General features: G+C 44.7%; 1 protein-coding gene across 1 annotated transcript in view; it reads left to right on the forward strand.

Moving 5' to 3' along the window:
- The window catches only part of LOC137435005 (phosphoenolpyruvate carboxykinase [GTP], mitochondrial), a 47150-nt gene extending 40117 nt beyond the window's left edge, over positions 1-7033 (forward strand). Inside the window, exons 10-11 of the mRNA XM_068128325.2 lie at positions 2324-2419; positions 5729-7033. Coding sequence (XP_067984426.2) covers positions 2324-2419; positions 5729-6180 — 548 coding nt within the window. The 3' untranslated portion in view covers positions 6181-7033. The remainder of the gene's footprint in view (positions 1-2323; positions 2420-5728) is intronic.
- Positions 7034-12767: the final 5734 nt, after the last annotated feature.

Below are 12767 nucleotides of genomic sequence, written 5' to 3' on the forward strand. Positions count from 1 at the left end.
CAAAAGACACAGAGTTCAGGAGCAGTTTGGTATGACAGGGAAGGGTGGGTACTGAGATTGAGGGGTTGGGGACACAAAATTTGGAAGTAAACACAGAATTGAGGCATTTAGCCTTCTCAGAAACGGAGTTGGCTATGGTGCCATTTTAATTGAGGGAATGGATGGAAGAAGAGCACATACTAGAGACAGGTTTTAGAGGAGGGAGACAAGTTTGAAAGTTCATTCATGAAGTTGGACAGATGTTATTTTCTGGCTCCACTGAGAGTGGACACACACACACTTGTTGGGGATGTTTTGCAATGCACTGAGATTGCCTTCAGTTGGATTTGCCTTCCAGGAAGAGAAGCCAAGTTGTTTCAGAGCAACTGCCTCACCACAGGATTCAGTGTACCATGGGTGGGAAGAAGGGTAGGATAACTGAAGACGAGATGGTATGAATCTGTGCATGAGAGAGAGAGAGCAGGTTTCTGTGGAAGAATTCCCAGGCTGAGTTAACATCAGGGGCAGTACATATGGGAGACCAGTCCTGAAGAGAGATCGCTGCTTGCAGTCCCTGCCAATCTGCTTGAGTGAAATGCCAGACTTGCCGGTGTTGAGGCAGCTCTCTGAGAATAGCCGGAGAGATGTTGACTTTCACAAGCACATGATCAGATGAACCAATTGAAGTAGAGGAAGAGCAGGAGACATTTGCAGGAGAGTTAGTCATAACCAAGTCCAGAAGAGAGGATTTGCTATTGGGAGAAATCCAGGTTGAAAAGTTCATATATTGAGTCAGTCCCGTGTAGTCACAGTCACAGAAGTCCTTTGCTGAAGGGCCATTGCTGGTGAGAGAGGTACCGACACCCAGCCAAGTTGCACGATGACGATTGAAATAAACCACATATGAGGAAGAGAGTTGGAATGAGTAGTTAAAAGTTGTTCTATGTTGTCTGAGAGAAAGAGATGTAGATGGAGTCGTCATTGTTCAGTGAACGGTACAACACACAGACGAACAGGAGGTGGGAGCAGAGGGTAAGTCACAGCCAGCGGAATTCCTGAGGAATGGGAGGTATAAAATCTGTAAATGGACAGTGAGAAATCGAGTTCTAGATGTACAGTGCAAATGTGCCACTGGGGTGTTGTTCAGGCCGATCAAATCGGAGGAGACAATAGCTGGAGAGACACACGAAGGAGTCAGGGATGTCCTGTGGGAGGAAGGATTCTTAGTCAGGTTCACTATGTTAACAAATATAATTTCGTTCAAAATTTTGGGATTAGCAAAACTATACATTTCTGGAATATTCAGAGCATGGAGAATCCGAAAATCAAAGTTGGCATTTGCACAGACACCTGCATGGCCGCCATTTTGGATTTTCAAAATGGCCGCCATAAAATACATATTTTGCGCGATCTCGGCTTCTAGTCAACCTAGAAACTTAATTAAATATGCTAATCCTATGTTTTCTGGGTCAAGGAATCCAATAAAGGCCTCAAAATAGTGCTCAGGATTATAGAAAAGCAACAAACAAAGGTAATTGAAAACCATTGTCTCTATATTTGTGATATAACTGTATTACATAATACATGATATTGCAAGTCCTTTGAAGTTATAGGTATGGGTTTATAAAGCAAGAAAGCAGCCTTGTTAGTATCAGATTGAACTATAAGTCCTATACACAGGATCTACGAGGTCTATACCGTTCAGGAATATGCTTTTACAGATCTTCATCACTCTCCTGAGGGTCATTTTCGCAAAGGTGTCTACGCAAATGTAAACATTAATTTTTGGATTCCTCATGCTCTGAGTATTCCAGAAATGTTTAGTTTTGCTAATCTACCAAAATTTTGAACGAAAAAACATAGTGAACCTGACTATCTGTTAAACTCATGATGTCTGATTTATCGGCAGCGGCCTGGATTGAGAGATCAGTCAGATTGGAGACCTCAGATGTTTGAGGTCCACACAGTTATGGATGGGGGAGGGGGGCAGGAGGTGTTGGGAGGGTTGAAGGATTGGGGAGGGGGGGGGGGGGTTGTATGGACAAGGTGAGAAGGAGACTTTGAGTGTGAGGGGTGCGGGGGAAGGTGTGCGTAGGGTGAGGGGGAAGCATTTAGGGGGTGGTGTGAGGGAGAGGCATTGAGAGGATGGGGTGAGGAGAATAGGGGGCATAAAGCTTTGATAGGGGTAGGGTGGGGTGCAAGCGGAAGGAGGGGCAAACCACGAGGCCATCATCGGTTTAATCTAGGCCTCTATTTGCCATAAAACTGTTTTCCAATCTGTACAAAAACCCAAACAAAGGTTTAAATTGTGATTACAAACCACACATTTTCCTATGTGCCACAGGTGTGCCTTTGGTGTATGAAGCATTCAACTGGAAACACGGAGTGTTCATCGGCGCCGCCATGCGCTCAGAATCTACTGCAGCTGCTGAGTTCAAAGGTAGGAGTTCGAACCCATGACCCTGTGAACATTATACTCTTCCCTTCTCTGACAACCAGATGTTTCTGACCTATTCTCCTTGATGCATTGCCAACAAATCTCTGCTTACAAGTCCTACTGCATTGCTTGAGCTCTGTCCAGGTGACCGATCGTCTGAATACTTCATAACAATGTTAACCTGAGTTATCTAACCAATGCTGAGTAGTCTTGATGTCTGGGAATTCTTCGATATCTAATTAAATAACCATCGTTTCATGGCTCCCTGTCAGGAGAAAAATCAAATAATAAAGATTGATCCATTTCTCCATACATTACCTTCAGAAAGTATTCACACCCCTTGACTTTTTCATATTTTGATGTGTTACAGCCTGAATTAAAAATGGATTAAATTAAAAATAAGACAGCTGTTGGTCTATCACCATTTTTCTCAGAGATGGCTGAACGGATCATTGTCAAACTTTCAGAGATTCATCAGTTAGTACCTGGGAGTGTTTTAGGCCCCCAATTTTTTATTATTTTTTAAAGTTCGTTTTTTTGGATAATTTTTTTTGCTCTATCGGGCCGAAGCCTTTTTGATTAATGACAGTTATATACAACTACAAATTCGCATAAATAAATACAAAACAATCACCAGACATTTGAACACAAATAATAAAACAATTCTGGAAGCGGTCCCAGTTGGTGGTAAGGCTTCTTCTTCTTCCTGAACGTCATCATACTTAACTCAGAAACGTGATGAACGGCACATTCAGCGGCATATATTGAACGAAAAGGTAAAATGATGATTTGACATTTGTGATGGATTCTGATTTGGATGCAATTGCTTTTCCATTATATTTGCCCTCATTTCAAATATGTTAATGTTTCTTTTTCATTTGAGCAACGCTGGGTACTCCAGGTAAAAACGCTTATGTACTTTACTCAGGGTACAAATACAAATACAACTTTGTCTGGGGAGTAACATAAGCTATGTGGCCACAGCCTCATTCGGAGGTGTGGGGGACCGGAAGAGGGGTGTAAATTCTCTATGTAAATGTGTAACGTGTAGCACCACCTGGTGATGGTGGCAGAGGGTATTACAATTTCCTTTTTTACCTGGGCAACACTGAGATTATGAAGCACTCTTTGCATGGGAAAATTTTTCCTCCTTCCCTTTTCCCCCTCCCCCAAAACGGAGGGGCCTGTCAAAGCCATCCCCTCCCCCCTAAAAAGATGTATATGTAGTATATCTTTCTCCTCCCTCTCCCCTCACCTCCCCCCTACCCCTTCCACTCCCAACCCCTTCTTCACCCTTCCCTCTCCTGCTTCCTCCCCCACCCCCCTTCCGGCAACGCCGGATACTCCTGTTAGTACCCCATAATAACAAGGTGAAAACATTTTTGCAGTATACTGCAATATTTACAGTACAGTACTCGACTTGAGTGAAGTCGATGGCGCACCATTGCAAATCATCATGGTTCCCACCGAAAGCATAGTTTAAAGATGACAACAATTTTCCACCAGGAATGACGCAATATCAAATTTTGAGTTTAAAACTAGAGTTTTGACTTTTGAGTTTTTTTCCGTTTTGACCCCTGTGGCCCGAAGTCCTCACCCATGGGGCCTGACCGGGGGTGAAATCTAAAAAGTCGTTCCATATTTCATGCGTTCCCCATTGTTCTTTACACATACAAAGTTTCATTAAATTTTTAAAGTTCTAGTAATTTTATTTTCTTGTATTTGACCTTTTGACCATACTCCAAGGGGCGGGGCCTAAATGATACTGTGCTTACACCTTCATGCCATGTGGTGACCATAACTACCAAGTTTGGTGAATTTCTGCACAACAGTTTAGGAGCAGATAGCGTGACGGACAGACGGAACCGATTACAATATCGGATGGACAGACAGACGGAGCCGATTACAATATCGGATGGACAGGCAGACGGAACCGATTACAATATCGGATGGACAGGCAGACGGAACCGATTACAATATCGGATGGACAGACAGACGGAGCCGATTACAATATCGGATGGACAGGCAGACGGAACCAATTACAATATCGGATGGACAGGCAGACGGAACCGATTACAATATCGGATGGACAGACAGACGGAGCCAATTACAATATCGGATGGACAGACAGACGGAGCCTATTACAATATCGGATGGACAGGCAGACGGAACCGATTACAATATCGGATGGACAGGCAGACGGAACCGATTACAATATCGGATGGACAGACAGACGGAGCCGATTACAATATCGGATGGACAGGCAGACGGAACCAATTACAATATCGGATGGACAGGCAGACGGAACCGATTACAATATCGGATGGACAGACAGACGGAGCCAATTACAATATCGGATGGACAGACAGACGGAGCCTATTACAATATCGGATGGACAGGCAGACGGAACCGATTACAATATCGGATGGACAGGCAGACGGAACCGATTACAATATCGGATGGACAGACAGACGGAACCGATTACAATATCGGATGGACAGACAGACGGAGCCGATTACAATATCGGATGGACAGGCAGACGGAGCCGATTACAATATCGGATGGACAGACAGATGGAGCCGATTACAATATCGGATGGACAGGCAGACGGAACCGATTACAATATCGGATGGACAGACAGACGGAGCCGATTACAATATCGGATGGACAGACAGATGTAGCCGATTACAATATCGGATGGACAGACAGATGTAGCCGATAACAATATCGGATGAACAGACAGACGGAGCCGATTACAATATCGGATGGACAGACAGACGGACCCGATTACAATATCGGATGAACAGACAGACGGAGCCGATTACAATATCGGATGGACAGACAGACGGACCCGATTACAATATCGGATGAACAGACAGATGTAGCCGATTACAATATCGGATGGACAGACAGACGGACCCGATTACAATATCGGATGAACAGACAGATGTAGCCGATTACAATATCGGATGGACAGACAGACGGACCCGATTACAATATCGGATGAACAGACAGACGGAGCCGATTACAATATCGGATGGACAGACAGACGGACCCGATTACAATATCCCCTGTTTTATTTTTTCAAAAAATGTGGGAATAATAACACGTATTGTGATTGTCATATTTCTGACATAAGCTTTGGAAGGTCACCTGCATACCTAATGTGGTTGTTGTAGTAGAACACTATTGGTGCTTCGTTTGAAACATCTTATGAGCCTTTGAATCATGATGTACTTGAAAGATAAAATTAGCTTGAGGACATCCAAACCAACATGTGCTTCATTTCCTTTTCCCCTATTTTGTGTGCAGGCAAACATATCATGCATGACCCCTTCGCGATGAGACCTTTCTTTGGTTACAACTTTGGAGATTATCTCGCACATTGGCTGTCTATGGACAAGCACTCGCACCAACCAAGGATCTACCACGTGAACTGGTTCGGGAAGGATGCAGATGGTCACTTCCTATGGCCGGGCTTCGGGCAAAATGCCCGCGTGTTGGATTGGATTTTCCGAAGGGTTGAGGGCGAGGCCGAAGCCATAGAAACTGCCGTCGGACTAGTACCGGCGCCGGGCTCACTAAATATGCAGGAGCTTGAAGCTGTGGATGAGGAAGCCTTGTTTTCTGTTGAGAAAGGCTTCTGGGAGGACGAGGCAAGAAAGGTTCGGGCCTTCCTTGAGGGTCAAGTTGGAAACGACCTTCCAGCTGAGATGTTGATACAACTCAAACAGCTGGAGGAAAGGGTGGCGGAGCTGCCTTAAGTGTTTCACATCTCAGATTGCGATAGGCCTTTTGATATTACAGAAGGATGGGACTAGTACCTTTCCCAAGGCTAGGGTTGGTCTGTGGCAGCAGACAAATTGATCAATAGGTTTTATTAAATGAACTTTGGCTCCATAGGATAGCCTAGAGATATGTGCACTCACCTCTGACCTATCTATCCTGGGTTTAAATCTCAGACCAGCTGTAAACTGCCTTCCTGTTGTTCGCAGGATCTTTCCTTCATCTCCATGGGTTTCTTGGTTATTCTTTGGAGAGATCTTTGTGCTTTTCCCAAGATTGTTTTTGATTTTTTTAACTCGAGCAATCACAGAGACTTATATAGGGTTGGTTTTCTAAGGCTTATATCAAAATATTAACTTATATCAAATGGGTCTTTTGAGGTGAAAGTGTGATGACGTCACCACGTCAGGCAGCACGAATGCGCGCCTGTGTCGTTGGAGGTACTGACTTCTATAGGGTTGGTTTTCTAAGGCTTATATCAGAATATTAACTTATATCAAATGTCTTTTAAGATGAAAGCGCGATGACGTCACCACGTCAGGCGGCACGAATGCGCGCCTGTGTCGTTGGAGGTACTGACTTCTATAGGGTTGGTTTTCTAAGGCTTATATCAAAATATTAACTTATATCAAATGTCTTTTAAGATGAAAGCGCGATGACGTCACCACGTCACGCGGCACGAATGATTCCATTGTGCACGCTTTCGTTTTATTTCCAAATTAAAATCTGTTTTCACTTTTGCCGTAAAAATGACAGTGCAGCGAATGTGGTATCTTATTTGGTGAAATTCGGTCGATTTGAAGTGGTGAAAATAAAATGCCATCACCCTGCCATCACCCTCCCATCACCTTTTATTGGACCATTTGACTTCTATAGGGTTGGTTTTCTAAGGCTTATATCAAAATATCAATTTATATCAAATAAATCTTTTAAGGTGAAAGCGCGATGACGTCACCACGTCACGCGGCACGAATGCGGCACGTCACCACGTCACCACACCACGTCACGCGGCACGTCACCACGTCACACTGCCTGTGTCGTTGGAGCCTGGAGGTATTGACTTATATAGGGTTAGTTTTCTAAGGCTGTAGGCCGCACCTCATTTTGTCGAATAAAGTGGTATTCGGGTGGTTCCGGTATTTGGGACCGCAGGGACGGAAAGTGCAGGTACGGGGTGCTTGGCACTCCCCAGCCGGCCCGCTCTGAAGGTTCGGATCGGGACACCGGGATTCATTCCGGTCGCCCGGTCGGCCCGGAGGTGGGGGTGCGGGGCCTGTCACGGAACGTCAAAACAAACGGCCTGCCGGGGCCGCCCAAAAGTCGGGCGTGAGGGGCGCGTCCACTAATGGAACGCCTCTCGCTTCCCAGATCGAGGGCCACGTGGTCAGGAGAACCTCGTCCCTTCTGGTTGCCCTGCCATCCCACCGGGAGCGCTGGCAGGGTGTACTTCAAACTAAGCTTAAGTGTCAAGTGTTAAGTTCCTCCTTGCCCTCGCAAGGGAAAGGCTAGGGTCAAGCTCTTCCAAATTTCCAAACACTAGAAATCGGACGTCTCAAATTAATCAACTAATTTGTTAATACATCTCAGTCGCCCGCGACCTCTCTAGCGCGGGCGTCGAACCAGTTCATTTCCGGGGCGACCGGGCCGAGTATCGGCTCGGCCGTGGCCGAAGCCGTTGATTCCGCCGTAGCACGCTAACGCGTAGGCTCGCGCGTCCCTGGTCCGCCGGGGCTCCGCGGGTGTCCTACCGTAACCGTGCCCACGTCGCCATGCTCCCTGAATAAGAGAGTCAGACGTGGTGCCCGGGGACGGACGGCTGTCTAAACATGGTAGCGCTAGGCCAGTGGGACCGCCGGGACCCACGTGCACTCACAAGTTGTTCTGCGCGTGGGCGGCAGTATCAGACCGGGGCGCCCAAACGCTCCCCGGCTAAAGTTCATCCTGAAAGCGCCCACATTGTGCGGACAAACCAAGTCAAGGGCCACGTGGTCAGGAGAACCTCATCCCTTCCGGTCACACTGTGCCTATCGGCCGGCCTCGAAGACCGAAATTGTGACGGTGTCACCCGAAACGGATGTCACGGATGTCACCCGTTTAAGATTTCTCGGTATGTGTTTATCGCCACAAGGTACTCCCCTGCTGACTTGAAACGTGCACGTGCGTCGATTTGATGACGTATTAGAAGGTGCATGGTAATATAGTGTAAACCATTGATCTCATACACACCACCGGAGCATACATGCTCGGAGCACTCGTCTTACGATCCTTAAAGGTTCTTGATATATATTTCAATGCGGGTCAGATTTTATTACCATATAAAGTTAAACACACACACATACATTATTATATATATATATACACAAAGAATTAAGTTAAGCACCCCCCCCGTTTTTTTACAACCTCGCACATTACAAGTTTGTTGTCGTCAAAACAGTGTAATATACCCATGATATTGCTATATTTTCTGGAGAAGTGATATTATGGTCACATAAAAACATAACAATCATGCCGTTTTCAATATTTTATTCTGAATAATTTAAGGTGAAATTTTTTGGGAATTTTAGGCATATTTTCACCTCAATTTAAGTATGGAGCTATAGGTCCATCACGGACAGTGTGGATGACGTTTATGTTTTCTAACGTACAGTCATTGTTCTGAGAAGACCTCTAGCGATCTTTGCGTCAATAACGTGTGTAGGACCCACGTGATCGGATCACTGACTCAACCCTACGTCTCATAGACCCTGTAAGCCGTCGTATGCGTTGCTGTGGCAGGTTGTTCCATTCCCGATGTAATGCACGTTCCAATTCATCCAGATTGGCTATTGGAGGGACCATCTTCGCAATTTGTCGTCCCAACATGTCCCAAACGTGCTCGAGGGGGTTCAACCTGCCACAGCAACGCATACGACGGCTTACAGGGTCTATGAGACGTAGGGTTGAGTCAGTGATCCGATCACGTGGGTCCTACACACGTTATTGACGCAAAGATCGCTAGAGGTCTTCTCAGAACAATGACTGTACGTTAGAAAACATAAACGTCATCCACACTGTCCGTGATGGACCTATAGCTCCATACTTAAATTGAGGTGAAAATATGCCTAAAATTCCCAAAAAATTTCACCTTAAATTATTCAGAATAAAATATTGAAAACGGCATGATTGTTATGTTTTTATGTGACCATAATATCACTTCTCCAGAAAATATAGCAATATCATGGGTATATTACACTGTTTTGACGACAACAAACTTGTAATGTGCGAGGTTGTAAAAAAACGGGGGGGGGGTGCTTAACTTAATTCTTTGTGTATATATATATATATCGATCCCACCTGCAAAGGTAGAATAAATTGTGAAGTTTGTCATGATATGCTTTTCCTTTATCTCATTAGCCAGTCTGCTCATGCAGCAGGAGACCGGTTCTTCAATGTGTGTGTGTGTGTGTGTGTGTGTGTGTGTGTGTGTCCAGGCCATAACTTTCCAATCATTTGAGCTTTTGTCATCAAATTTTCGACAAACCTCTATTATGACAATATGGAGAACACTAATTAATAAATCTAACTTTTTTCAAGTTGTTGTTTTCGTCAAGTGTAGTTTGAGTACAAAGCTCTCAGCTCTTTCACGAGCCTCGATTCAGTATCCCAAAAAAAAAAAGCGGGTGCGGACGCGCTTTCCATTTTGGAATGCTTTCTTCTTAAATATTTTTTACTGGGGTTGGTTAGGTTGGTACATATTTGCACTAATGCTCTTGCGAATGAAAATGAAAAATATATATATATACATATAAATCTTTGCCTTTGCTACTTTTTATACAAGTTTGGGACTTTGTGCAATCAGTTACACAATCCAAGTCAAATGTGAATTGCGTTCATAAATATATCAATTATAATTATAGTAGAAACAGCAGATAAATGGGATTGATTTAGAAGTTTATTATGGAAGCAGATCAGGATTTGTATTTATTTCCATCTGAGCCAGAAACCAATTTAAATAAACCTACAAATATTTTTTGTTTTTTGATGAACTTGATGATCACTATAAATGTTTGAAAATCGGTATTTTCCTCTTAATACGTGTTTACTTGGAAATTGTTTCCCCAAGGTAATATAGGTACATGTATACAGTACCAATAATTGTGCACGTGTTTAGATTTTGTTTCATTTAAGCTTTATATACATACATGTATGGATTATATGTATGTATGTATGTATATATATATATATATATATATATATATATGTATGTATATATATATATATATATATATATATATATATATATATATATATATATATATATATATATATATAATATTGGTGTGGTTTTGCAATAAAGAACAGCCCCTCTAGTTAATTACACGACAATATGTAGCCTGCATTAGTCAACTATTTTTTATTTTTTTATTTTATTTTTTGAACACAAAATCGAGGCTCTTCGAAGAGCTAACATGAATGACAAAAAAAAACAAAAAAAAAACGGACACAAGAGAAAATAAAGGGGAGCGGGAGCGAAGATGGGGAGAGAGGGGGAAGCACACAAGTACAACATTTGAGAGCACGGACATCGGGAGATCTGTGGGAGGTAGAAGGCTTGGGGGGAGGAGGCGTCGGAAGGGGGGTGGGGGGTGGGAGAGGTAAAAAAAAAAAAAAACACATGGACACTGCTCGGACTTCCAGGAAAGAAGTCGGTATTTCAAACAAGGTGGATCTGGGGTGAATTAGTGGGGGTAGAAAAGATCAAGGTTTTGGATGGGGGAAGATAAGAGATGGTGGGGAACAGCTGTTTTAAAGACCTGGAGGGATGAGTGGGATTGAAGAGAGTGAAGGAGCTTGTTCCAGAGGCAGGAAAAAAGAGGAATGAAAGAGTGAAGGTGAGCAGAGAGTCGTGATTTTGGCAGTTTAACCATCAGAGGGTTGCAGGCAGATCTTGTGCGACCTGAAGGAGTACTTAGGGGACAGAGCACAGAGAGAGCTGGGGGAGCAAGGCCGGAGAGGAGTCGGTAGAAGACAGAAAGACCACCAACCTGCCTGCGGGGAGTGAGTGAAAGGCCCTCGGAGTTAGCTTCATCGCGGGAGATTCCAATGATTCTGAAAGCTTTGGTTTCAACAGCGTGAAGCCGAGCTAGGTGTGAGGCAGGAGCACCGGCCCAGAAGGGGGGGGGGGGGACCAGTATTCCATTGAGCTGCGGATGAAAGCCTTGTATATGGTGAGGAGCTCAGGTGTGCCAAGGAAGGACTTCGCACGATGGAGAATGCCCAGTCAGTGACTGGCTTTGGAGGCCAGCTTGGAAATGTGTTTTTCCCAGGAAAGATCATGGCAGATTGTGAGACCCAAGAGATTGAGTGACAGAATTTCTTGGAGTGGATTGTTGAGAAAGTAGATGGGAGGGTTGTCCAGATGGTCTTTTCGAAGTGACATAGTGAGAGTGTGAGATTTGTCAGGATTGAAAGACATGTCCCACTTGTTTGACCAGTCTGTGATTTTGACCAAGTCTGCAGAGAGTGAGGAGGCTGCGGACTGCCGATCTGAGGGATGAGGTATGGAGTGGCAGAGAGTGGAGTCATCAGCAAAGAGATAGAGAGGATTTTCCAGAGAGTCGGAGAGATCATTGATGAAGACCAGAAAAAGCACAGGGCCCAGAACACTGCCTTGGGGAACTCCAGCCTGAATAGGAAGGGGAGATGAGAGAAATCCATTCAGGGCCACACGTTGACTACGACCAGAGAGGAAGTCCGCCAGCCATGCGTGGAGATTTCCATGGATACCATAGGAGGAGAGTTTGGTGAGCAGAGCCGGATGCTTGACTGTATCGAAGGCACGTGATATGTCGACGGCTCTGATTTCCTGTTTGACATTGAGGACCTCCATCCATTGTTGAGACAGCAGAAGCAGCATGTCCAGAGTAAAGTGACCGGGCCTGAATCCAAAATAATGATCAGAGATCAAGCCATTGGAGAAGAGGAAGGATTTGATATGCGAAGCAATGATGGATTCCATGACTTTGCTGATGATTGGGAGCAGGCTGATTGGTCTGTAGCTGCAAGGATCTGTTTGTGCACCTTTTTGTGTACAGCTATAATGTTGGCTGATTTCCACGCTGAAGGCAGATGACCTTGAGCAAAAGAGAGGGTGAACAGAACAGAGAGAGGGAGTGAAAGAGTGGAAGAACAGGATTTTAGGACCCGTGGGCTGATGCCATCTGGTCCAGTTGCAGAATCAGAGTCGAGGATTGACAGAAACGTCTCCACCTTGTCAGGAGAGAAGGACACTGAGTCCAGGAGCAGCTGGGTACGACTGAGTACGGTGGGTACAGAGAGAGATGGGTTTGGAACACAAGATTTTGAGGCAAACGCAGAGTCGAGGCATTCAGCTTTTTCACGTGCGGAGTCAGCTGTGTCGCCGTTTGAGTTAAGGGAGGGGATGGAGGGGGAACAAACACCAGAAACAGATTTGACAAGATTCCACCAGGATTTGGAAGAGGGGGACAGGTTTGAGAGTTGACTCTTGAGAGTAGAGAGATATTGTTTCCTGGCTCTCCTGAGGGTAGACACACACATGTTCCGG

This window comes from Myxine glutinosa, chromosome 9, assembly GCF_964187855.1.
Source record: "Myxine glutinosa chromosome 9, kmMyxGlut1.1, whole genome shotgun sequence".
NCBI classification, from domain to species: domain Eukaryota; kingdom Metazoa; phylum Chordata; class Myxini; order Myxiniformes; family Myxinidae; genus Myxine; species Myxine glutinosa.